General features: G+C 42.7%; 1 protein-coding gene across 3 annotated transcripts in view; it reads left to right on the top strand.

Annotated features, from left to right (window-relative positions):
* HUS1 (HUS1 checkpoint clamp component) overlaps positions 1-26,730 on the top strand; it is a 38,107-nt gene extending 11,377 nt beyond the window's left edge. For 2 of the 3 annotated variants that reach the window (XM_040433258.1, XM_040433259.1), the window contains 4 exons: positions 4,990-5,064; positions 6,573-6,672; positions 9,278-9,409; positions 26,450-26,730. In XM_040433258.1, the coding sequence (XP_040289192.1) occupies positions 4,990-5,064; positions 6,573-6,672; positions 9,278-9,409; positions 26,450-26,532 (390 nt within the window). In that variant the 3' untranslated portion in view covers positions 26,533-26,730. The remainder of the gene's footprint in view (positions 1-4,989; positions 5,065-6,572; positions 6,673-9,277; positions 9,410-26,449) is intronic. The other variant, XM_040433257.1, reaches the window with a different exon arrangement.
* Positions 26,731-26,950: the final 220 nt, after the last annotated feature.

Below are 26,950 nucleotides of genomic sequence, written 5' to 3'. Positions count from 1 at the left end.
GTGGTATATACAAATGTTAATATGAGCCCAGTGGCTTGCTGGAGAACATGCCAGTAATATACACTCACCTAAAGAATTATTAGGAACACCTGTTCTATTTCTCATTAATGCAATTATCTAGTCAACCAATCACATGGCAGTTGCTTCAATGCATTTAGGGGTGTGCTCCTGGTCAAGACAATCTCCTGAACTCCAAACTGAATGTCAGAATGGGAAAGAAAGGTGATTTAAGCAATTTTGAGCGTGGCATGGTTGTTGGTGCCAGACGGGCCGGTCTGAGTATTTCACAATCTGCTCAGTTACTGGGATTTTCACGCACAACCATTTCTAGGGTTTACAAAGAATGGTGTGAAAAGGGAAAAACATCCAGTATGCGGCAGTCCTGTGGGCAAAAATGCCTTGTGGATGCTAGAGGTCAGAGGAGAATGGGCCGACTGATTCAAGCTGATAGAAGAGCAACGTTGACTGAAATAACCACTCGTTACAACCGAGGTATGCAGCAAAGCATTTGTGAAGCCACAACACGCACAACCTTGAGGCGGATGGGTTACAACAGCAGAAGACCCCCACCGGGTACCACTCATCTCCACTACAAATAGGAAAAAGAGGCTACAATTTGCACGAGCTCACCAAAATTGGACTGTTGAAGACTGGAAAAATGTTGCCTGGTCTGAGTCTCGATTTCTGTTGAGACATTCAAATGGTAGAGTCTGAATTTGGCGTAAACAGAATGAGAACATGTATCCATCCTCTGATGGCTACTTCTAGCAGGATAATGCACCATGTCACAAAGCTCAAATCATTTCCAATTGGTTTCTTGAACATGACAATGAGTTTACTGTACTAAAATGGCCCCCACAGTCACCAGATCTCAACCCAATAGAGCATCTTTGGGATGTGGTGGAACGGGAGCTTCGTGCCCTGGATGTGCATCCCTCAAATCTCCATCAACTGCAAGATGCTATCCTATCAATATGGGCCAACATTTATAAAGAATGCTATCGGCACCTTGTTGAATCAATGCCACGTAGAATTAAGTCAGTTCTGAAGGCAAAAGGGGGTCCAACACCGTATTAGTATGGTGTTCCTAATAATTCTTTAGGTGAGTGTACATGTGTGGCTGCAAGATGCTCCCTGTTATAGTGGAGTTCCAGCAGGAGTTCCATGGACATTTCCAGACCAGACCATAATTACCACAGACGCCAGCCCTTGGGGTTAGGGAGCCCACTCCCAGAACAGATACTGGCAAGGGAGGTGGGATCTGATTACGAGGAAAGCATCCTACAATTTCAAGGAGTTAAAAGCAGTAGAGATGGCACTGACGGTGGCTCTTCCGTAAATAAAAACAGGAAGATTGTGTTCTATTCGGACAATTCAACAGTGGTGGCCTACATAAACCGTCAAGGAGGAACGAGAGTCTCTTCCCTCCTACATCTATGCCAGGAAATCTTTTGCATAGCAGAAAGAGGAATGCTTTTCCTTTCAGCGGTACATCTGAAGGAGAAGGAATGTTATAGTGGACTTCCTCAGTCGAGTTTCCATAAAACAGGGAGAATGGTGTCTGAACAAAGAAATATTTTTGCAGATAGTCCAGAGGCACGGTCTTCCTACAGTGGACCTTTTCACCTTAAGAGCCAACAGGAAGCCAATCATTTGGACAGCCCATCAGCAGTGGACGGGTTAGCACATAACGAGGCAAGAATTGGGGTTCGCCTTCCCTCCATTTTGCCTTATCCCACAAGTATTGAAGAAAATATAGAGAGAGGAAGCCTTTGTTATTCTATTAGCTCCAAAGTGGCCCAAGAGGTCCTGGTATTTGAATCTTCTGAGGTTGGCAGTACAGCCTCCATGGTCCCTGCCATTATGAGAGGATCTTCTTTACAAGGGTCCGCTAGTTCATCCCAGCCCAGAAGTCCTTCATCTTTCAACATGGATTTTGAAAGGGAAATCTGGTCGGGAAGGGGATTGTCGAACAATGTGGTTTCTACCTTGCTAAGTTAAGTAGGAAGGCGGTTACCTCTAAAAAAAAAATATATTAAAATTTGGAAAAAAAAATTCTACTTTCCTAGATCAGCGCCCAGATCCCTTTTAAATCTCCAGAAATACCAAGGATACTAGATTTTTTACAAGCAGGGCTAGATAGGAATCTTAAGGCTTCCACACTAAAGGTTCAGGTAGCTGCAAAGTTATTTCTTTGATTATAGGTTAGCTGATCATCCATGGATTAAAAGATTCTTGTCAGCAGCCTCCAGGTTACATCCTTCCTTAAGACTATTGTCTCCTCCCTGGGATTTGAATACAGTTCTTTCGGCTCTATCTCAGAAGCCGTTTGAACCATTAAGAAAAATCTCTATCAAGATGCTCTCTTTTAAAATGGCTTTCCTTCTAGCAATAACCTCGGCTAAATGGGTATCTGAGATACAAGCTTTTTCTGCCTTCCCTCCCTATACCACGATTTTGGAGGATAGTGATCATTAGACCAATTCCATCTTTCCAGCCCAAGGTGGTTTCAGATTTTCATAGAAGTCAGGATGTGATACTACCCTCTTTTTGCCCAAATCCAGCCAATACGTTAGAAGAAAAATTTCATTGCCTAGATGTCAGGAGGTGTCTAGTGTTTTACCTAGATTCCACATCACCTTGGAGGATAGATGAAAATCTCCTTATCCAGTTTCAGGGAAAGTGTAGGGGCCGCAACGTTTCCACTAGTGTTATTGCTAGATTGGTAAAGAATGCTATTTCTCTTGCCTATTCTTCCATTAGCCTGCCTCCTCCAACGTGGTTTGGGGCCCATTCTACCAGGTCCATTGCGACCTCTTGGGCAGATGCTTCTTTGGCCCAGATTTGTAGAGCCGCTACTTGGAGCTCTACCTTTACAGACTGCATCTTGACTCAGATGCGGCCTTTGGGAGGAAAGTGCTACAAGCTGTAGTGTTTCTTTTCCCCCCGAAACCCCCCCCCCCCCCCCCCCCCCCCCCCCCCCAAAATTTTATTTGTCTTATAGTTTAGTCTCGCATGGGTGCTGTCATGGGTGAGGGGAAAACAATAATTGCTCTTACCGGTAAGCTTTTCTTGAAACCCATGACTGCACCCCAAAAAATTCCCTCCCTAATATATTTTAAAAAATTATAAATCTCTCTCTCTAATATATATATATATATATATATATATATATATATATATATATATATATATATATATATATAATCTCTAACATCTATGAACACATGTGGAATTATATGCATAACAAACAAGTGTGAAACAACTGAAATTATGTCATATTCTAGGTTCTTCAAAGTAGCCACTTTTTGCTTTGATTACTGCTTTGCACACTCTTGGCATTCTCTTGATGAGCTTCAAGAGGTAGTCCCCTGAAATGGTTTTCACTTCATAGGTGTGCCCTGTCAGGTTTAATAAGTGGGATTTCTTGCCTTATAAATGGGGTTGGGACCATCAGTGGCGTTGAGGAGAAGTCAGGTGGATACACAGCTGATAGTCCTACTGAATAGACTGTTAGAATTTGTATTATGGCAAGAAAAAAGCAGCTAAGTAAAGAAAAACGAGTGGCCATCATTACTTTAAGAAATGAAGGTCAGTCAGTCAGCCGAAAAATTGGGAAAACTTTGAAAGTAAGGGTTATTTGACCATGAAGGAGAGTGATGGGGTGCTGCGCCAGATGACCTGGCCTCCACAGTCACTGGACCTGAACCCAATCAAGATGGTTTGGGGTGAGCTGGACCGCAGAGTGAAGGCAAAAGGGCCAACAAGTGCTAAGCATCTCTGGGAACTCCTTCAAGACTGTTGGAAGACTACCTCTTGAAGCTCATCAAGAGAATGTCAAGAGTGGGCAAATCAGTAATCAAAGCAAAAAGGTGGCTACTTTGAAGAACCTAGAATATGACATATTTTCAGTTGTTTCACACTTGTTTGTTATGTATATAATTCCACATGTGTTAATTCATAGTTTTGATGCCTTCAGTGTGACTCTACAATTTTCATAGTCATGAAAATAAAGAAAACTCTTTGAATGAGAAGGTGTGTCCAAACTTTTGGTCTGTACTGTATATATATATATATATATATATATATATATATATATATATATAGAATTATAGTTGATACAGCTCCTTTTCCATGGGAAATTAGAGGAGTTACCAGAGTTTACCATTATGTGTGTTGTTTTCAGTTTTTTTTCAACTCCTCTTTCTTGGTGGTTGGCATGCCTCTGGAGGTCGGTTTATTATAATCACTGAGGTGTGGTGGGGGTGTGAACCATTTTATCTCTTCAGGTTTCCTGTCCTGGATGGGAGGTCCTAGTCGCATGGGTGCCGTCATGGGTTTCAAAAAAAACAATTACCGGTAAGAGCAATTGTTATTTTCCAGAACCCATGACAGCACCCCTCTAATTCCCTCCTTGGTGCTTATGGTTGATTAGAATGTTTTCTGTCTTTCAAGTAAAAAGCAAAAGGAAGAATGAGGTTATAGGAATTCTATTTTGTACGGCTCCTACTGATCTGCTCTGGAATGAACACTGAGGGAGGAAGTGGGTGTTCCCTTTTTGATTGCATGCAGGACTTTTTTTTTTTTTTTGTCCGGTCTTTTTGACAGAATCTGTAATTGTGGCCCCGATTTTTAGATTCTCCAGGTGAACAAGCCTTGAGTTGTGTTTAGATTTTCTTAAGGTCTCTTTTACACCAACTATCAGGGCAGTTATCGGGTAGGAGCCTTCATAGGAATGTTCATTCCCAATAATTGCCCTGTGTAAAGATGCTGACCTTCACCCAATAAATGAGCAGACTCTCATTCATTGGGTGAAAGCATCATTAATGCAGACACCAAAATCATTATTTTTGGATGACAGATCGTTCTGTGTAAACAGCAATCTGCTGCCCAGAAACAATGCCTGTGTACAGAGTCACTTTGTTTCTGATAATAGCCTGCTGAATTGACACTTGTAAAGAGGTCTTTGTTGATTTTGATTTCTTGCAGGTAAGCATATATTTACCAGCAATAAAAACTATGAAGAGCGTTGTGGAAAGAATGAAAAATTTAAGCAATTTTATAGTAAGTGTTTTTTAATATATATATATATATATATATATATATATATATATATATATATATATATATATATATATATATATATATTTTTTTTTCTTTCTTTGTCCATACACATAGTAAACTGGTTTGGATAAAAGTTGGCATTTAGATCTGGTTGCGGCCGGATGGGCGGGATGCGATGCAGGTGCGTTCAGGGAAAATCGTGCGAGTAGGCACACAATTTCAGTCAGCTTTGACTGCGATTGCGTTCCGTTGTTCAGTTTTTTCCGCACGAGTGCAATGTATATTTTATTATTTTCCATAATAAAATCTACAGAACACCAAACCCGAACTTCAGTAAAGAAGTCTGGGTTTGCGTTTGGGTACCACATTCAGTTTTTTCTCACTCACGTGAAAAACGCTTTGCACTCGCGCGGAAAAAACTGAACAACGGAACGCAATCGCAGTCAAAGCTGACTGAAATTGTGTGCCTACTCGCACGATTTTCCCTGAACGCACCTGCATCGCATCCGGCCCTCACGCGCGATGCCCGTGTGAAGGGGGCCTTATACATCAGGTGTACTGAAAAACTTCAGACTACCCCCTCACTGAGAAATATTATGGCTCAGTATGAGTTGCAAGTGCCTGATCTCCTTTTTTTTCGCACTAGGTTTAGTTGCTTGTAATTTCTGCATATTCTATTGCTTGTGTGAAGACTTCCTGGTTATTTGGCACTAATACATAGCGGCCAATCTGAACATGCAGAGCTGCAGTATAGTTGGGACAATCACCCTGAGCCACTGATGAGACAGGAGAAATGTTGTAGGCTACCTCAGACTTCTTGCATCTAAGGCTAGGTTCATATCTGTGGCAGAGGTTTGTTAGGGGCCTCTGTAGCACATTCCAACAAATAAACAGGAAAATATGCCTACGCATAGGCAGTGGTGCTCCTGTGAGCGCCATGGCCTTCTCTGTGCTCACCAAGCACAGTGCAGTACATTGTATAGTGGCTGTGCTTGGTATCGCAGCTCAGCCCCATTCACAGCTGCTATACAATATACAGTGCTGTACATGGTAAGCTGTGAGAATGCCGCAGCACTTACAGGAGTGCCAGTGCCTTCTCAAATAGCTGATGGACGGGGTCCCAGCTGTTGGACCCCCACTGATCACATACTGATGACCTATCCAGACTATAAGTCATCAGTATCAAAATCCTGGAAAACCTCTTTAACCTTTTTATGTCGTGAACCACTTTGGCAGTCAAATTCCTTGTAAATGCATGAAATGTATTTCCAGTGACATCAATGCCAAAATGTATTGTTGTGTGACAAACCAGATCACAGCCTGAGTGAATGATACATTGTGTGTTATGCAAATATTTTGTAAAATTAATGACAAAAAAAATGTAAAGCATATAGGTATTTGTTTTGTTATACTTGCAATCAAATATTTCTGTCTGGTATGACTATTTCATAAAGCTGCAGCACAGCTACAGTAAGAAGAATTATAAACTGCATTCATTTATTTTTAAGGTCATTGAAGCCAATAGAAATGGAGAAATTAATTTGAAAATAGAGACTGATCTAGTTTCTGTTTCAACACATTTCAAAGATCTGGGAAATCCTCCTTGGGGTAGGTGATTCTGTACTTATGAATTTTTATATGTAATGATCCTTGTAGTCTATATTTGTCTTTGCAGTTTTAGGAGTATTTCCATCTCTTAGAGAAGCCGGTAACAATCATAAAAGATGTTAAGGGATTAAAGAATTGTGCTTGCTTTGGTGAGATAAGCTCCATCACTCTAATAGTGCATTGTTGCTCAACCATTTCATGCCAAATGTTAAGAAGTTCAAACCAAGTACCCCCAATGAAGCCAACCATGACAAATGTAACAAAATAAGGCAATTCTCACTCCGCTATTATAGGCTCTGTTCAAAACTTTTGTCAGCACTAATCTCGTCAAAATGACAGGAACCACGTTACGACCCATAATAGATGACTATTCCATTTTAAATTGCATTTCGCACTACCAAACATACAAAAGGGTATAGCACTACATGCCTATTACATTGTCACATCTCCTCTGATATAGAGGTTCGTTTTCCTTATCTTCTGCATTTATACAAGACAGCCATGATGATTTATTTCAGCCATATTTTGTCTCTCCAGAGTTTGTCACACAGACATCTTGGGTTCCTACTTTTCCATCATTCTCATCACCTCATTGGGCCACCCCTTATACTGTGCCTGCTGTGCTACGATTTTGCAAAAACAAATAGTCTCCAGGAGAATACTAGTACTACACAGATAGTGTCCCCCCCCTATCAATAATTATTGCCACACAGTGCCCCGAAATAATTCCACCCAGCAAGTAGTGCCACGGACAGTAACAGTGCTGCAAGCACAGTGTCCCCCAAAAATAATTGTTCTCAGCTGATACTGTGCCAAGGTGCCCCTCCACAGCAATAGTCCCTCCAATAGTAATAATTCTCTTCTAAAGTGTCCTAACTAGTAATAGTGCCCCAATAGTAATAATGCCCCCAGTAGTAGTAATGTCCCCCATAGTGCTAGCAGAAGTAATAATGCCCATATATAATGCACCAAGTAGTACTAATGTCCCCCTATAGTGCCCAATAGTATGCCCCAGAAGTAATAATTCCTACCTATAATGCCCCAGTACTATTTATGCCCCCTAGTACATTGCCCTCAGAAATAATACAGCCAACCATAATGTGCCTCAGAAGTAAACATGCCTGCTTATAGATCTCGTAGTAGTACTAATGCCCTATAGTAGCCCAGTAGTACACTTCTCTAAGGTTGAAAAGGAAATTAACAAACTCAGAAACTCGCCTCACTCCTGTTCCATGCCTCTGTGACCAGTGTAGGATAAAGCCTTCTTTCGGCAAGGGTCCTAAGCCACTTGCAGCTTGGTTCAGGCGGTCACAATGATGATATCATTTGACAAACTTCAGTCCTAGTGCTTTTTGGCCTATGAGAGTGAATGGCAGGGATGCATCGGCTCCCATGCCTGCTACTGCAATCGGCATGAAAAGGGTCTTGTTACCGGCAACCTCAGTGGCCAATGAGGATGTCGGTAATTGATTTTAATGCTCTAAGCCTCACTGAAGAGGCTGAGCATTGAAAATTAAATTCTTATTTTGGCCACCAGGTGGCAGGACAACATAAGAAATGAAACCACAGTCAGTAATAAATGCATGTTAAAAATCCATGATTGTTCAAAAGTAAAAAATGCATTTTGTACACTCATACCAGCTTCAAAATTCTTAAAGAAAAGTAAAAAAAAAAAAAAGGGTCAAAATGGCCAATTTGCCATTTTTTTCCATTGCTTCTCTTACCCAATTTTTTTTTATAAAATGTGATCAAAAAGTCACACACTCCAAAATGGTATCAATAAAAACTACACATTGCCCCGCAAAAAAATGAGCCCCCACACAGCTCTGTAGATAGAACTATAAAAAAGGTATGGGGTGATGTATAAATAATATATATTTTTCAAAGTTAAAATAAATTTTTACACTATTTAAACATAAAAACCTAAACATATGAGGTATAATTGTAATCGTACTGACTAGAGATGAGCGAATTTCAGGTTATGAAATTGGTTCACGCTTCGTTTACTGGTAAAAGGTGAATTGCGTTATGGATTCCGTTACCGCGGACCATAGCGCAATTTTATGACGGAATGCCTTTGGAGGCATTCCGTTATTCATTCCGTCATAATAGAAGTCTATGGGCTGCAAAACGGATCCGTTCCATCTCCGTTATGCAGAGGTGGTCCGTGGTAACGGAATCCATAACGCAATTCACCTTTTACCAGTGAACGAATTTCCTAACCTGAAATTCGCTCATCTCTAGTAGTGACCAAACAGAACACCGTGGGAACAAAACCCGTAAAAACGGTGGAGGAATTGCATTATTTTTTTTTTCAATTCCACCCCATTTGGAATTTTGTTTTTTACATTTTATGCCATAATTAATGGTGGCATTAATTATGGTGTCCCGCAAAAAATAAACCCTCATACAGCTATGTGAACAGAAATATAAAAAAGTTATGTCTCAAGGAAGATGGGGAAGAAAAATAAAAACAAAAAAACCTCCAGTATCCTAAGGGGTAAACCGTGGATAGTCTGCAGCTTGCCATTATTTATTCAGAGGTTCACTTGCGCTAGTCTTTAATAATAATAATAATATGTTTCCTTATGATCTTTTCCACTAGTTTCTGATGAGCCATCACAAAGTTACACTCAGGAAAGAGACCCAGACATCATGTCAGAAGCCCGAGTGGATATAAAGAAGCTTCTACAGTTTCTTGCAGGACAACAAGTAAATCCAAATAAAGCCATATGCAGTAAGTCATATAGTGTTTTCAAGATTATGTGATATGTAGATTGTATAAGGTCATTTAGAGAGAAATAGAAATTGTTGCCAATAAACCAGTCCTAAATCCAGACCACACTCCAGCATCCATGACTGGACTGAGAAAATGGAGCTGTGTCTCCCAGTCTAGCAGAGCGGGTGTGCTCTGTCCTCGCTACACGTTACCCTGTAGTGTGACATGCAGGTAATCCAGTCTATTCTCCAATAACTGAATGGGAAGTCTGTAGAGTTTATTGGATCTAGAAAACAATAGAGCATAAAACGTAAATTAACACAGTCAGAAACGTAGATAAAGAGCACATTTTATAAAACGACTGAAGCATAAGATGCTAAGATGGATGAACATGTGAAAGCCAGTCTGCTGCTGATAACTGGTTATTGCTGGAAGCAGCAGTCTGTGTAGCTGGTATGTGCTGTGGTACAAGGTGAGTCCATATTCTGCCACATGGGAAGATGGAAGATGATGCCTTTTCTCCTTCTTCCCAGGATGCCTCTGTCCTACAGTGGAGAGATGGAAACAGGCGAGTGTGTATGCACACAGAATGAGCTGTGAACAGCAATGATGCTGAAGGCATAACGGGTGCAATAACCTCAGCTAACGTTAGGTAGCTTTAGTTGGATGCATTTAGTTTCACTAGTTCTATTCTCTTGGGGGCTTATCTGATGCTAGCAGATGTAAGATATGCTATATTGCAGAAATGTTTCCCAAAAATTCAGATCTGCGTTGGCTGAACTACAATTCATGAACTACAATACTCTTCATTCATAGTAGGTAGTCTCTAATACTGGGGGGGTTGGGGGGTGCACTGCGCCACCAATGTTTTTAGTACTGGGGGAAGGGGGGGGGGCGCACTGCGCCAGCAATAAAGGTAAGTAACCTTTTATTGAAAATATAGGAGGCGGGTGCCAGCGGCAGAATCACATAGCCGGCACCCCACCTCGATGACATGGCGCTGCAATCCTTGGCAGTTAACCCCTCAGGTGCTGCACCTGAGGGGTTAACTGCCAAGGATCGCAGCGCCCTGTCAGAGGTCAGGTGCCGGCTATGTGATTCTGCCGCCGGCACCCGCCTCCTTTATTTGTATTAATGGTTTAGTTATCATCATTAGCCACAGCCCCTCCGCCCCTCTCTTCTCATTGGTCGCAGCGGCACAGGGAGTAGGGAGAGAGTGACTCCTTCTCCCCTGTTCGGCAAAGGAGAACATGGAGTGCGCTGAGAGCAGCGTGTGCCATGTTCTTTGATACTAGGCTGTGCAGTAGCGCAGCCTAGTATTGGTAAATGTCAAATCCTGGTATCGAATGGATATCGGTACAAAAGTATCGATAATTCGATACCCGCAACAACCCTAAAGTCTTCCCTGGCCTAGCTTAAAGAATCCAGTCCCGGTAAGATGGCGGTCCTTTCCTCCTCTGAGTCTGATTATATAATGGAGGACGCAGGGCCTTCTAGGCAATGGGAGGATAACAATCCCCTTTCGGAAGCACAAAAAGGGGGGGAGGGGTCAGCACATCCCAATGTGCAGGTGCACCTCGCTAGTGTGGCTGCAAATATACATCTGACAAACACAAACCAAAAGTATTTTACATTGTAAATGCTATGCTAATAACTTAGAGATGCTTAGCAAATACATTTTGTACAAAATCATTTGAGCCCGTCTGCCGCACGCCAAGGCGATCTCTATTAGACGGGTCCTAACACTAAAGCTCACCTGTTGGGTGCCATAACAGCGACCATGAAATCCAGGAAGTGCAGGTCCCACATGCATGCTGGGCCCCTTTTGATCCATATCTGTGTGGAGCCAAAATGGCCTTCATTGAATCCAGGGACTGGTCTGGTGACAAGGCCTCAAAAATGAAGCTCTGTTCCATCACTTTTTCGGGAGAGTATGTCTTTGGTCCGGTTTTGGACAAAATCCTGGAAAAAGCGATGGATAAGAAAAAAGGTTTCCCAGAAGATTTTTTTTTTTCTTTCATCCCTATGGAGATCGTGATAGATCCTATAGGGGAAAAGGCAAATCGGGGTGGTGGAGCTACCAAAAAGGCGGTCGGGGTAGAGGGTTCCTCCTTAATCCCCAGCAAAAATCTAGCAATAAGCAATGACGCCAGGATTGGGGGAAGACTGAGGGGGTTATCTTCCCAGTGGAGGGAAGTTACATGAGACCCCTGGATTTTAGACATAGTGGAGAACGGGTACAAGATAGAGTTCTCCACTCTTCCCCCAAACAAATACGTTCACATCCCCACTGTCAAAAAGCCTGACAGTGCTCCAGACTAAAAAAAATACCTAGTAGCCATTGGCTCCTGAACTGAAAAATTTAGGAGCCAAATCAAATTTTTAGTCGCCAAATCGAAACTGAATCAAAACTTTGGTATCGTGACAACGCTACGCCGATCAGATCGGCGTAGGGTTGTTTTGAAACCAAAATTTTGATTCGCTTTCGTCACCATAAAAAAGTATTGCGATACTCAATACCGCGCAAAAAAAAAAACCCAAAAAAAAAAAAAAAGCTGCGTGCATTTCGCATTTTATGAAACATTCGGCCCATAATAGAACAGTCCTATGCTATTTTTTGGGGTGACAAGGTGACTAAAAAATGGCGAATGCTCACCGCATAGGAGATATTTTTTAATAATTTAATAGTTTGGACAGCGCTATGTAATTATGTTTATTTATTTATTGTTTATATATTTTATATGTAAAATTGGGAAAGGGGGGATTTAAACTTAATATTTTAAAGTACTTTCACACTAGCGTTTTTCATTTCCGGCATTGAGTTCCGTCACGGGGGCTCTATACCAGAAAAGAACGGATCAGGTATATCCCCATGCATTCTGAATGGAGAGTAATCCGTTCAGTTTGCATCAGGACGTCTTCAGTTCAGTCATTTTGACTGATCAGGCAAAAGATAAAACCACAGCATGCTACGGTTTTATCTCCGGCGAAAAAAAATGAAGACTTGCCTGAATGCCGGATCCAGCATTTTTCCCCATAGGAATGTATTAGTGCCGGATCCAGCATTCAAAATACCGGAATGCACCCGCACTAAATCCGGACCCATTCACTTCTATGGGGCTGTGCACATGAGCGGTGATTTTCACACATCACTTGTGCGTTGCGTGAAAATCGCAGCATGCTCTGTTGTGCGTTTTTCACGCAACGCAGGCCCCATAGAAGTTAATGGGGCTGTGTGAAAATCGCAAGCATCTGCAAGCAAGTCCGGATGCGGTGCGATTTTCACGCATGGTTCCTAGGTGACAGTCTATTCACTGTGTTATTTTCCCTTATAACATGGTTATAAGGGAAAATAATAGCATTCTGAATACAGAATGTATAGTAGAAGGTCAATATAATAAACATTGGTGGCGCAGTGCGCCCCCCCATCACCCCAGTATAAACATTGGTGGCGCAGTGCGCCCCCCCATCACCCCAGTATAAACATTGGTGGCGCAGTGCGCCCCATCACCCCAGTATAAACATTGGTGGCGCAGTGCGCCCCCCCATCACCCCAGTATAAACATTGGTGGCGCAGTGCGCCCCCCATCACCCCAGTATAAACATTGGTGGCGCAGTGCGCCCCATCACCCCAGTATAAACATTGGTGGCGCAGTGCGCCCCATCACCCCAGTATAAACATTGGTGGCGCAGTGTGCCACCAACGTTTCTTATACAAATACAGGAGGCGGGTGCCGGAATCAAATAGCCGGCACCCGACCTCTGTGACAGGGAGCTGCGATCAGCTACAATTAACCCCTCAGGTACCGCACCTGAAGGGTTAACTCAACTGCAGCGGATCGCAGCTCCCTGTCACAGAGGTCGGGTGCCGGCTATTTGATTCCGGCACCCGCCTCCTGTATTTGTATTACAGCTCAGTTTTCTTCATTGGTGGCGCAGTGGCCACAGCCCCTCCTCCTCCTCCCGTCTCTCTTCTTATTGGCAGCGGCGGGGGCGGCAGCACAGGGGGGAGGGAGAGACTCCTCCTGCGCTGCTGAGAACTATCATCATCTCCTGTGCCCGCCGCTGTATTGAGCAGAGCTGCGGCGGCGGGTCTAGTCGCAAATGGCGACAAGACTAAAAAGTCTTGTCGCCATTTGTAAATTCTAAGTCGCATTGGCGACCATTTTGGTCGCCATCTGGAGCCCTGCCTGAGGGAAAGACCTCTGGAAGGGCGTCCTAGAGATGTTAAATCTGGGGGCAATTGCCTGGGTTCCCCCATCTCAAGAAAAAGCGGGATTCTACTCAACTCTTTCTAGTGGCCAAGCCAGACGGGTCATCCAGAACAATAATAAATCTAAAGGGTCTAAACAAAAACATCCTATACAGGAACTTCAAGATGGAGTCTCTGGCGTCCACAATCCCGTTAATAAAACAAAATGCACTAATGTGCACTATCGATCTAAAGAACGCATATTACCATGTACCGATTCGAGAACAATGTCAGAAATTCTTAAGATTCGCACTAAGAGACCGAACAGGGGAAATTTGGCATTTCCAGTTTATTACCCTCACATTCGGCATTTCTTCCGCCCCCAGGGTTTTTACCAAAATAGTTGTGGAAATGGTGGCCTATCTAAGGAACCAGGGTCTAATAATAATTCCTTATTTAGACAACTTTCTGATAATTGCATATTCCAAAAAACAGATGGAGTGCGACCTAAGGTCCTTCCTAGCCTCACTAAAAAATCTGGGATGGATAGTAAATAAAAAAATAATAATCTTGTCGTCTTCCTCAAACAAGCATAAAATTCTTGGGAATCCTCCTGGACTCAAACACAGTGCTCGTTCCTTCCAAAAGAAAAAGCGGTGTGCTTACGAGGGAAGGTGAAAAAATTCCAAAAAAGAAGTTCATGTTCTATGAGGGAGGCAAGAAGACTATTGGGTGTTATTAACGTCATGCATAATGTTGGTCCCAGATCCACTTCAGAGCTCTTCAGCTATGGCTACTGAGGTGCTGGGACAGAAGACAAGTGTCTTTGGACCAGAAGGTCCCGATCCCACAGCACATAAAGTTGCTCACATGGTGGACCAGATCTGCAAATCTAGGGAAAGGAGTGGATTGGTGGAAAACTCAGTTTATCCAGATTCAGAAAAATGCCGGCAAAACAGGCTGGGGAGCAAATGTAGAGAGAAATTTCTTTCAAGGTCTTTGGCCGAGAGCCATGTCAGATCTCTAGTCAAATTGCAAAGAATTAAGGGCGGTATGGGAGTCGCTAAAAGCTGCATCGGACTTCATAGAAGGTCACCACATAAAATACTTTTCCGACAATGTAACAGTGTCCTATTTGAGACACCAAGGGGGTACAAGATCAAAAGAACTAATGAGTCTGAGAAAAAATATTCTCTTGGGCCGAAGAGAATGTAAAATCTGTATCGGCGGTACACCGAAAAGTCGCCCAGAACCAAGTGGCGGATTTTTTGAGCCACAAAACTTTGGACCAGGGTGAATGGTCGCTAAATCCAGAAACATTCAGCCTGATAGAAGAAAGATAGGGTTCTCCAGTCATAGATCGGCTTGCCTTTAACCACCTCAGCCCCCAGTGCTTAAACACCCTGAAAGACCAGGCCACTTTTTACACTTCTGACCTACACTAATTTCACCGTTTATTGCTCGGTCATGCAACTTACCACCCAAATGAATTTTACCTCCTTTTCTTCTCACTAATAGAGCTTTCATTTGGTGGTATTTCATTGCTGCTGACATTTTTACTTTTTTTGTTATTAATCGAAATTTAACGATTTTTTTGCAAAAAAATGACATTTTTCACTTTCAGTTGTAAAATTTTGCAAAAAAAACGAGATCCATATCTAAATTTTGCTCTAAATTTATTGTTCTACATGTCTTTGATAAAAAAAAAAATGTTTGGGTAAAAAAAAAAAATGGTTTGGGTAAAAGTTATAGCGTTTACAAACTATGGTACAAAAATGTGAATTTCCGCTTTTTGAAGCAGCTCTGACTTTCTGAGCACCTGTCATGTTTCCTGAGGTTCTACAATGCCCAGACAGTACAAACACCCCACAAATGACCCCATTTCGGAAAGTACACACCCTAAGGTATTCGCTGATGGGCATAGTGAGTTCATAGAACTTTTAATTTTTTGTCACAAGTTAGCGGAAAATGATGATATTTTTTTTTTTTTTTTCTTACAAAGTCTCATATTCCACTAACTTGTGACAAAAAATAAAAAGTTCTATGAACTCACTATGCCCATCACGAAATACCTTGGGGTCTCTTCTTTCCAAAATGGGGTCACTTGTGGGGTAGTTATACTGCCCTGGCATTCTAGGGGCCCAAATGTGTGGTAAGGAGTTTGAAATCAAATTCTGTAAAAAATGACCAGTGAAATCCGAAAGGTGCTCTTTGGAATATGGGCCCCTTTGCCCACCTAGGCTGCAAAAAAGTGTCACACATCTGGTATCTCTGTATTCAGGAGAAGTTGAGGAATGTGTGTTGGGGTGTCTTTTTACATATACCCATGCTGGGTGAGATAAATATCTTGGTCAAATGCCAACTTTGTATAAAAAAATGGGAAAAGTTGTCTTTTGCCAAGATATTTCTCTCACCCAGCATGGGTATATGTAAAATGACACCCCAAAACACATTCCCCAACTTCTCCTGAGTACGGAGATACCAGATGTGTGACACTTTTTTGCAGCCTAGGTGGGGAAAGGGGCCCATATTCCAAAGAGCACCTTTCGGATTTCACTGGTCATTTTTTACAGAATTTGATTTCAAACTCCTTACCACACATTTGGGCCCCTAGAATGCCAGGGCAGTATAACTACCCCACAAGTGACCCCATTTTGGAAAGAAGAGACCCCAAGGTATTCGCTGATGGGCATAGTGAGTTCATGGAAGTTTTTATTTTTTGTCACAAGTTAGTGGAATATGAGACTTTGTATGAAAAAAAAAAAAAAAAATCCTCATTTTCCACTAACTTGTGACAAAAAATAAAAAATTCTAGGAACTTGCCATGCCCCTCACGGAATACCTTGGGGTGTCTTCTTTCCAAAATGGGGTCACTTGTGGGGTAGTCATACTGCCCTGGCATTTTCCAGGGGCCCTAATGTGTGGTAAGTAGGTAAATGACCTGTGAAATCCGAAAGGTGCTCTTTGGAATGTGGGCCCCTTTGTCCACCTAGGCTGCAAAAAAGTGTCACACATGTGGTATCGCCGTATTCAGGAGAAGTTGGGGAATGTGTTTTGTGGTGTCAATTTACATATACCCATGCTGGGTGAGAGAAATATCTTGGCAAAAGACAACTTTTCCCATTTTTTTTTTTTTTTATACAAAGTTGGCATTTGACCAAGATATTTATCTCACCCAGCATGGGTATATGTAAAATGACACCCCAAAACACATTCCCCAACTTCTCCTGAATACGGAGATACCACATGTGTGACACTTTTTTTGCAGCCTAGGTGGGCAAAGGTGCCCAAATTCCTTTTAGGAGGGCATTTTTAGACATTTGGATACCAGACTTCTTCTCACGCTTTGGGGCCCCTAAAATGCCAGGGCAGTATAAATACCTCACATGTGACCCCATTTTGGAAAGAAGACACCCCAAGGTATTCAATGAGGGGCATGGCGAGTTCATAGAAAAAAAAATAATTTGGCACAAGTTAGCGGAAATTGATTTTTTTGATTTTGTTCTCACAAAGTCTCCCTTTCCGCTAACTTGGGACAAAAATTTCAATCTTTCATGGACTCAATATGCCCCTCAGCGAATACCTTGGGGTGTCTTCTTTCCAAAATGGTGTTATTTGTGGGCTGTTTGTACTGCCCTGGCATTTGAGGGTCTCCGCAATCATTACATGTATGCCCAGCATTAGGAGTTTCTGCTATTCTCCTTATATTGAGCATACAGGTAATGAGATTTTTTTTTTTCGTTCAGCCTCTGGGCTGAAAGAAAAAAATGAACGGCACAGATGTCTTCATTCGCATCGATCAATGTGGATGAAAAAATCTCTGCCAAAAAAAGAAAGAGGGGAAAGGCGTCTGCCAGGACATAGGAGCTCCGCCCAACATCCATACCCACTTAGCTCGTATGCCCTGGCAAACCAGATTTCTCCATTCACATCAATCGATGTGGATGAATAAATCATTGCCGGGATTTTTTTTTTTATATATACAAAGTGTTTGCCAAAGTATATGAACACCGCCACCTCCTCAGCTCATATGCCTCGGCAAACGTATATTTTACTGCAGAGGAGAAATCTCGTCTTGCAGCGCCGCATACACCGACTTGCGTGTAATCTGACAGCAGCGCAATGCTTCTGTCCAAATGCACATCAGTGCTGCAGCTAGTCGATCGGTTGGTCCACCTGGAAGGTAAAAAAAACAAAACAAAAAAGAAAAAACCAGGCCGCAACGCAATAACTTTATTAACTTTAGAACAGAACATATTAACTTTTTTTAACTTTTTTACTTACCGGTAATTTTTTTTTTGTTTAGTTTTTTTTACCTTTATAGAACAAACCTCTCCTTCCCCATGGGACAATGTGCAAAGCGCAAATCGCCCAAAGATGTGGCAAAGTACGTTATGCACTTTATCCCAGGTAAAGGAGAGGTTTGCAGCAGCTGTGAGTAAAAGGGCCCTAATAGCCCTGTGTGCCTGTCCTGTGAGATGCAATCCCTATGCTAGGTGTACCTGTGTGTGGTACTTCCGGAAACACTCACCAAAGCATAGGGCAGGGTGGTCAGGACAGTCAGGACAGAAATAGCGGGTGTCACGCCTTATTCCACTCCTGCTACAGACACGACATCTTTTTCGGGGTGACGGTTGGGTTGAGGTACCAGGAACGACACTGGGGAAATGTCGCTCGTGTAGACGGCTAACTACACTGGTGGATGGGGCCACGGAACCTCCTGGATAAAGGAGGTTCTCGATGATCTCTTCCTGGAATTTGAGGAAGGATCGTGTTCTCCTAGCCTTACTGTAGAGAACAAAACTATTATACAGCGCCAATTGGATTAAATATACAGACACCTTCTTATACCAGCGTCTGGTTCTGCGGGAAACTAAATACGGAGACAACATCTGGTCATTGAAGTCCACCCCTCCCATGAGCGCATTATAGTCGTGGACACAGAGGGGCTTTTCAATGACACGGGTTGCTCGCTCAATTTGGATTGTCGTGTCTGCGTGAATGGAGGAGAGCATGTAAACGTCACGCTTGTCTCTCCATTTCACCGCGAGCAGTTCTTCGTTACACAAGGCAGCCCTCTCCCCCCTTGCAAGACGGGTGGTTACAAGCCGTTGGGGGAAGCCCACGCGACTAGTTCGCGCGGTGCCACAGGCGCAAATCCGTTCTAGAAACAAATGCCTAAAGAGGGCCACACTTGTGTAAAAATTGTCCACATAAAGATGGTACCCCTTGCCGAATAAGGGTGACACCAAGTCCCAGACTGTCTTCCCACTGCTCCCCAGGTAGTCAGGGCAACCGACCGGCTCCAGGGTCTGATCTTTTCCCTCATAGATCCGAAATTTGTGGGTATAGCCTGTGGCCCTTTCACAGAGCTTATACAATTTGACCCCATACCGGGCACGCTTGCTTGGGATGTATTGTTTGAAGCCAAGGCGCCCGGTAAAATGTATTAGGGACTCGTCTACGCAGATGTTTTGCTCGGGGGTATACAAATCTGGTTGAAATGGTCTATGAGGGGCCGAATTTTGTGGAGCCGGTCAAAAGCTGGGTGGCCTCTGGGACGGGAGGTGGTGTTGTCGCTAAAATGCAGGAAACGGAGGATGGCCTCAAATCGTGCCCTGGACATAGCAACAGAGAACATGGGCATGTGATGAATCAGAGGCTAGCGAAGTACCGGAGGCCGCTGCGGTTGATAAAAAATATCAAAACTGATTTTTTTATCGCCGCAGTGCGTGTAAAATGAATGTGCAGTGATCAAAAAAATATATATTTTTTGTCACTGCGGTGGGGCGGGCGTGGGTGAACGCACGTGTAGGCGACCGATCAGGCCTGATCGGGCAAACACTGCGTTTTGGGTGGAGGGCGAGCTAAGGTGACACTAATACTATTATAGATCTGACCGTGATCAGTTTTGATCACTTATAGATACTATAAAAGTACAAATGCTGATTAGCGATACGCTAAACAGCGAATAAGTGACTGCGGTGCGGTGGGCTGGGTGCTAACTCACGCTAAACTACCTAACCAAGGGGCCTAAACTATCCCTAAAACCTAACAGCCAATACTAGTGGAAAAAAAAAGTGACAGTTTACACTGATCACTTTTTTTCCTTTCACTAGTGATTGACAGGGGCGATCAAAGGGGTGATCAAAGGGTTAATTGGGGTGCAGGGGGGTGATCTGGGGCTAAGGTGTAGTGTTTGGTGTACTCACAGTTCAGTCTGCTCCTCTGCTGGATCCAACCGACGAAAAGGACCAGCAGAGGAGCAGACAAGCCATATAACAGATCATATTTACTAATATGATCTGTTATATGACTTGTGATTGGATTTTTTGAAAATCGCCAGCCTGCCAGCCAATGATCGTTGCTGGCAGGCTGGTGACGAACTTGTTCTTTTAATTTTGCCGGCCCGCGATGCGCATGCGCGGGCTGGCTTTGAGCGAAATCTCGCGTCTCGCGAGATGACGCGTATATGCGTGATTGTGCGCAGCGCTGCCACCTCCGGAACGCGAATCTGCGTTAGGCGGTCCAGAGGTGGTTAAAGGTAAACGGAAAAGTAAAAAAATTCTGCTCCCTGGATACAAGAGACAACCCTTGGGCAATGCATTTCCTCCATTTCAACTGATTCAAAAGGTTATTCAGAAAAGTATTCAAGACAGGCCAAATCTTATCCTAATAACACCATTCTGGCCAAAGAGAAGCTGGTTTTCGATTCTCAAAAAACAGACGGTACTGGATCCTTGGGTCCTTCCCTTCAGGAGGGACATCCTGACTCAAGGTCTGTTAATCCATCCACGTCCACAGTTATTCAAACTGACTGCCTGGATCCTGAGTCGAAAATCTTAAGTCAAAGGTTGTCAGAAAAAGTAATCTCCATACTCAAGGCCTGTAGAAAAAAAGTAATATCTGCAATTTATTTAAAAAAAATTTAAAAGTTCTGCTCCTGGTTGATTCAGATCTGTTTGTCCCCCTCAGTTCCAAATATACAGAGGATTCTGGACTTTCTTCAACGAGGGTTAGATTTTGGTCTCCGGCCTTCGACACTGAAGTCCTTTTTTTTTTTTTTTTTTTACTCAGATTTAGGCTCCATTCACACGTCCGCAATTTTGTTCTGCATTTTGCGGAACGGAATTGCGGACCCATTTATTCCTATGTGCTGCCCGGACACGGAATTGCGGATCTGCACTTTCGGGTCCGCACTTTCGTTCCGCAAAAAAATAGAACATGTCCTATTCTTGTCCACAATTGCGGACAAGAACAGGCATATTCTATTAGTGCCGGCAAAATGCGGAACGCACATTGCCGCTTTCTGTGTTTTGCGGCTCCGTGTATCCGCAAAACACGTTGCGGATGTGTGAATGGACCCTTAGCTGAGCACAGATGCATCAAAAGGTTCTTCAGAGCAGCTTGCTGATTGAGGCCCTTCGTCAGACCTAGAATCCCAACCTGTGATTTAAACATAGTCCTGCAGGGTCTAACTAAGAGCCCCTTTTGAGCATTTGGAGGGCGCTTCTGTTAAGATGCTCTCACTCAAGACAGCTTTCCTTATTGCAATTATGTTGGCTAGGAGAGTAGGGAAGATTCAGGCCCTCTCTCAGACATCCACATTTAACCATTCTGGATGACAGGGTAATATTTAAGCCAGATCCAGGGTTCCTCCCAAAGGTAGTTTCTGACTTCCATAGAAACCAGGAAATAGTGCTGCCCTCCTTCTGTAATAACACGTAAAACTTAAAGGGTTTCTACCACCATATTTTCACCTATTTAGCTGTCAGACACTAGTGATCTGCTAGTGTCTGCTCTACCTAACCATTCTATTGTAATCCCTTTCTGTGCAGCGGTTACCCTAAAAAAACGTAGTTTTATTGGTATGCTAATGAGCCTCTAGGTGCTATGGGGGCGTCTTTTCAGCACCTAGAGGCTCCGTCCACTCACTTTCTGCCGCCCAGCGCGCTCCAGCCCGCCCCTCTCCTCTAGTGAAATTGCAGTTTTATGCAGACTGGTTGCTAAGGGCTGAATCTTATTAAATATGGGGTAAGTCAGTCTAATAGTAACTGATTCTGGAATATCATGTTATTAGTAACTACATATATGAAAATTGAAATTAGGGTCTAAAGGTGACAGTTATCCTTTAAGCATTATAGGCTTGACTTGTCAGGATCTTCCGATCTATCCTTTGGCAGGAAGGTCCTTTAAAGCCGTAGCCCTTTCCCCCTTAATTAGGTAATCTGGTAGGCCATCATGGTGATGAAATAGGAAAATCTGAATTAGACTTAACTGTAATTCCTTTTCCATGAATCCACCATGACTGCATGGAATTCCAACCCCCCAAAAAAGCAGTGTTCTTATTTACATTAGTATGAAGAAATAATATATATATATATATATATATAGTACAGACCAAAAGTTTGGACACACCTTCTCATTCAAAGAGTTTTCTTTATTTTCATGACTATGAAAATTGTAGATTCACACTGAAGGCATCAAAACTATGAATTAACACAAGTGGAATTATATACATAACAAACAATTGTGAAACAACTGAAAATATGTCATATTTAAGTTCTTCAAAGTAGCCACCTTTTGCTTTGATTACTGCTTTGCACACTCTTGGCATTCTCTTGATGAGCTTCAAGAGGTAGTCCCCTGAAATGGTTTTCACTTCACAGGTGTGCCCTGTCAGGTTTAATAAGTGATATTTCTTGCCTTATAAATGGGGTTGGGACCATCAGTTGCGTTGAGGAGAAGTCAGGTGGATACACAGCTGATAGTCCTACTGAATAGACTGTTAGAATTGGTATTATGGCAAGAAAAAAGCAGCTAAGTAAAGAAAAACGAGTGGCCATCATTACTTTAATAAATGAAGGTCAGTCAGTCAGTCAGCCGAAAAATTGGGAAAACTTTGAAAGTAAGGGCTATTTGACCATGAAGGAGAGTGATGGGGTGCTGCGCCAGATGCTCTGGCCTCCACAGTCACCGGACCTGAACCCAATCAAGATGCTTTGGGGTGAGCTGGACCGCAGAGTGAAGGCAAAAGGGCCAACAAGTGCTAAGCATCTCTGGGAACTCCTTCAAGACTGTTGGAAGACCATTTCAGGGGACTACCTCTTGAAGCTCATCAAGAGAATGCCAAGAGTGTGCAAAGCAGTAATCAAAGCAAAAGGTGGCTACTTTGAAGAACCTAGAATATTACATATTTTCAGTTGTTTCACACTTGTTTGTTATGTATATAATTCCACATTTGTTAATTCATAGTTTTGATGCCTTCATAGTCATGAAAATAAAGAAAACTCTTTGAATGAGAAGGTGTGTCCAAACTTTTGGTCTGTACTGTATATATAAAAAAATTGGTGGAGCGTCACTAAGTGTCGTGCTTAAAGGGATTCTGTCACCTCGTATAACACAAATTCAGATTTTAAACCAGTCATGCTCCACAGCTTACCTTGAATCGGCTGTGCTGTTTTCTATTGTAATCCGTCCAGCAGTTTTGTAGAAAAACAACTTTTATAAAACCCTGAAGCTGCCCAGAGGAGCGTTATGTTCCCCTTTGTGTGCCCAGTAACGCCCCTCTTACAGTGCCCAAAACGCCTTCCTCCAGAATCCCTAACCGCCCACAGCGTCTCATCCCTCTCCTCCCCCTCCCTGACGGCCGAGCGAAGTCTCGCGCAGACGCAGTACCCACTGAGGGCTGTGCCAGTGCGATTTGCTGGAGACTGAGGGCAGGAACTTCATCGTAGTCACTGGGCATGCGCCGAGCCCAGTGACGTCCGATGCTCGCGCGAGACTTTTTTGACCCAGTTCGGACACCCTCCCACACAAAGCCCGCATTACAAAACATGCTCTTCAGGGTATTCAGCAGCTCCCCTGGTTAGTTTGATAGCTGGATCTCTTCCCCCAAATCCTCATCGAGAATACCTGAGACTGGATAAGGCGACAGATATCTTGTGCACAGCAGCCAACAACTGCCTTGGCTGAACTACTAGTCCAATTTGAAATTGGGAATTACACACCACTAGAGGATATCCAGCATCTGTATGACTGTCAGGTAGGTGGCAGCCTGTATTGCAGCAAGGGGAGATACCATCCACTATTAATGTGACCCTGGCAGAATACTGGACAAGGTTGGCTCATTGGTTGGAGAGAGATTCCAGGTAATAAACACACACTATACTACAGAGTATCCAGTCTCTACCAAACTAAATACTGAGAATAAAAATGTACTGGCACTCAAGTAACCCACAGCATAAATATATAATACAAATTTATTAAAAAGACCAAATCACTGTCTGAGACAATCATTCGAATAAAAACCACAATAAAGCACTGAAAATATAAAATTCCACTTCTAAATAGTATGGTCCTGGTCTGGTAAACAGATGAATACATATATTCTGTGCAGCGGAGTGCACACTGACCCTCAATTCACACCTGATGCGTTTGTGTCCAACATAAAGTCATTGGTGAGTTACTGCTGTTATATTGATCAGGTCTCTATTTGATGACTTGACACAGTAGCAGATTCCAGCTGGTGTGTCCCACTTACAAACATGCAGACTATAAATGTATTGTGCGGCACATTAAAGGGAACCTGTCATCAACTTTATGCTGATCTTAGTGAGGGCAGCATAAAATAGGGACAGATGCTCTGATTTCAGCGGTGTGTCACTCATGAGCTAAAAGTAAGTGGTTGCCGAGAACCAGCATCATAATCATTGCAGCTCAGGCCTTGAAAAGAGTCAAATCTACTTGAGAAGAGTCCTGGTTATTCATAATCTCCTGCACTCTCACCCATCTGCTGATGATTGGCAGTTCTCTCCTAGGGAAAAAGGGAGAAAACTAGGTGGAAGACTGTCAGTCTTCAGCAGGTGGGCAAGGAGAGCAGGAACTTATGAAAAACCATGACTCTTCTCAGGTGGCCGTGACTCTTTTCCAGGCCCAGTCTGCAATGATTATGATGTTGGTTTTCGGCAACCACTTACTTTTAAATGACAGACCGCTGAAATCAACTCGCCTGTCTCTACTTTATGCTGCTGTTAGTTGATGACAGGTTCCCTTTAAACCTTAGTTCACACCTGATTAATTTACTGATAAGTGGCCATGAAAGCACTGCTGGTATAGAAGCTCCATCGGGGGAACCACAACAACCTGCGAATGAGAGCAGCATCGGAGGTTGTAGAAAGCTTTGTACTGTTTCAAACGTAGCAGAGAACTCCAGCTCGCCAGGAAAGCAGTCGTGCACAGACCTTGTCTCATTCCCAACTGATGAAACGACAAAAGAGTAGATCCAGCACAGATTTAAAATCCAAGAGTATCTTTGTTGAAGAACAATGAACTCAAAGCAATACAAACAGGGAGACAGCACCTCGATACAACTTGACGCGTTTCAGACAAACTGCAGGTCCTTAATCATAACAAATGTGTCAAGTCATAACGGCAGTAACTCACCAATGAATTTATGTTGGACACAAACACATCAGGTGTGAATTAAGGGTCCCATGGCACACAATTTATGTATTAATCCGTCTTACCAGACTGGACTATACAAGGGGTTTCATGTTTTATTGTGGTTTTTATTTGAATAATATGGAGTGATTTGATCTTTTTTTCAATAAATTATTATAGATTTAAGCTGCATGTTACTTGAGTACCAGTGCATTTTTATTCTTAGTATTAGGCCCCTTGCAGACGAGCGTGTCCGGATTAGGTCCGGATGCGTCCTGGTGCATTGCAGAAAACCCGCGCGAGTAGGTACTCAATTGCAGTCAGTTTTGACTGCGATTGCATTCCGATGTTCAGTTTTTATCGCGCAGGTGCAATGTGTTTTGCACGCGCGTGATAAAAAAACTGACTGTGGTACCCAGACCCGAACTTCTTAACAGAAGTTCAGGTTTGGGTTAGTTGTAGTGTAGATTGTATTATTTCTCCTTATAACATGGTTATAAAGGAAAATAATAGCATTCTGATTACAGAATGCATAGTAGAATAGGGCTGGAGGGGTTAAAAAAAAGAAATTATTTAACTCGCCTTAATCCACTTGTTCGCGCAGCTGGCATCTCTTCTGTCTTCATCTGTGAGCAATAGGACTTTTGATGACGTCACTGCGTTCATCACGTGGTCCATCACATGATCCATCACCATGGTGATGGATCATGTGATGAGCGTAGTGACATCATCAAAGGTCCTATTGCTCACAGATAAAGACAGAAGAGATGCCGGCTGCGCGAACAAGTGGATTAAGGTGAGTTAAAAAACATTTTTAACCCCTCCAGCCCTATTGTACTATGCATTCCGTATTCAGAATGCTATTATTTTCCCTTATAACCATGTTATAAGGGGAAATAATAATGATCGGGTCCCCATCCCGATCGTCACCTAGCAACCGTGCGTGAAAATCGCACCGCATCCGCACTTGCTTGCGGATGCCTGCAATTTTCACGCAACCCCATTTCTATGGGGCTTGCGTTACGTGAAAAACGCACAAAGAGGAACATGCTGCGATTTTCACGCAACGCACAAGTGATGCGTGAAAATCACCGCTCGTGTGCACAGCCCCATAGAAATGAATGGGTCAGGATTCAGTGCGGGTGCAATGCGTTCAACTCACACATTGCACCCGCGCGGAATACTCGCCCGTGTGAAACGGGCCTTAATGTGATCCTGCATTAATATATACCCTGCTGCATGAACCCAAAATAAAGGGTGTGTGATCACCAAGCAAGACTAGCAGCTTTATTTTGACAATTTCAGCTCAATTGCATTAAGTTTTTAAGGTGCTCATTTTTCATTCTCCAGTAGTGTATTTTCCTTGCTTATTTTCACAGTTGAATAGAACAGAAATGGTCTGATTTTTATTTTTTGTTTTGCAGATATTGTACACAAGCGGATGGTCCACTTTATGTTACTACATGATGATGCATCTTTGCAATATTTCATCCCTGCTATTTCTTAAATATATGCATTGTCATTTTTTCAGAACTTCTTTCACAATTCCATGTTTTCAAATGAACTTATAAATAGTATATCATTTTCTCCTAAGATCATCCATGGTTTTATGATTTTCATTGTATTTTTGCTATTGTTATACTTTTTATTTTTTTACTCCCTTTATTTTCATAAAACAGATTAAATATAATACTGGATATGTGTTTTTAATAAACTAAGGTTAAAATTGTTCTATTTCTTCCTTAACATTTGTGGTTTTATGATCTACTGTATGTAAAGATGTCCATCTGCACTGGGACTGCAGCCTTAGCACACAAACCAAACCAGCCCACATACTTTATCACAACGAACACCAACCTCAGTCTTCCACAAAATTCTTCCCTAACCAAACAAATACCATGCAGCACTCAAATCCTCCCCAGCTG

The sequence above is a fragment of the Bufo bufo genome, chromosome 5, assembly GCF_905171765.1.
Source record: "Bufo bufo chromosome 5, aBufBuf1.1, whole genome shotgun sequence".
NCBI lineage: Eukaryota > Metazoa > Chordata > Amphibia > Anura > Bufonidae > Bufo > Bufo bufo.
The sequence above is the reverse complement of the archived record's forward strand: the minus strand, read 5'-3'. Positions and strand labels throughout refer to the sequence as shown.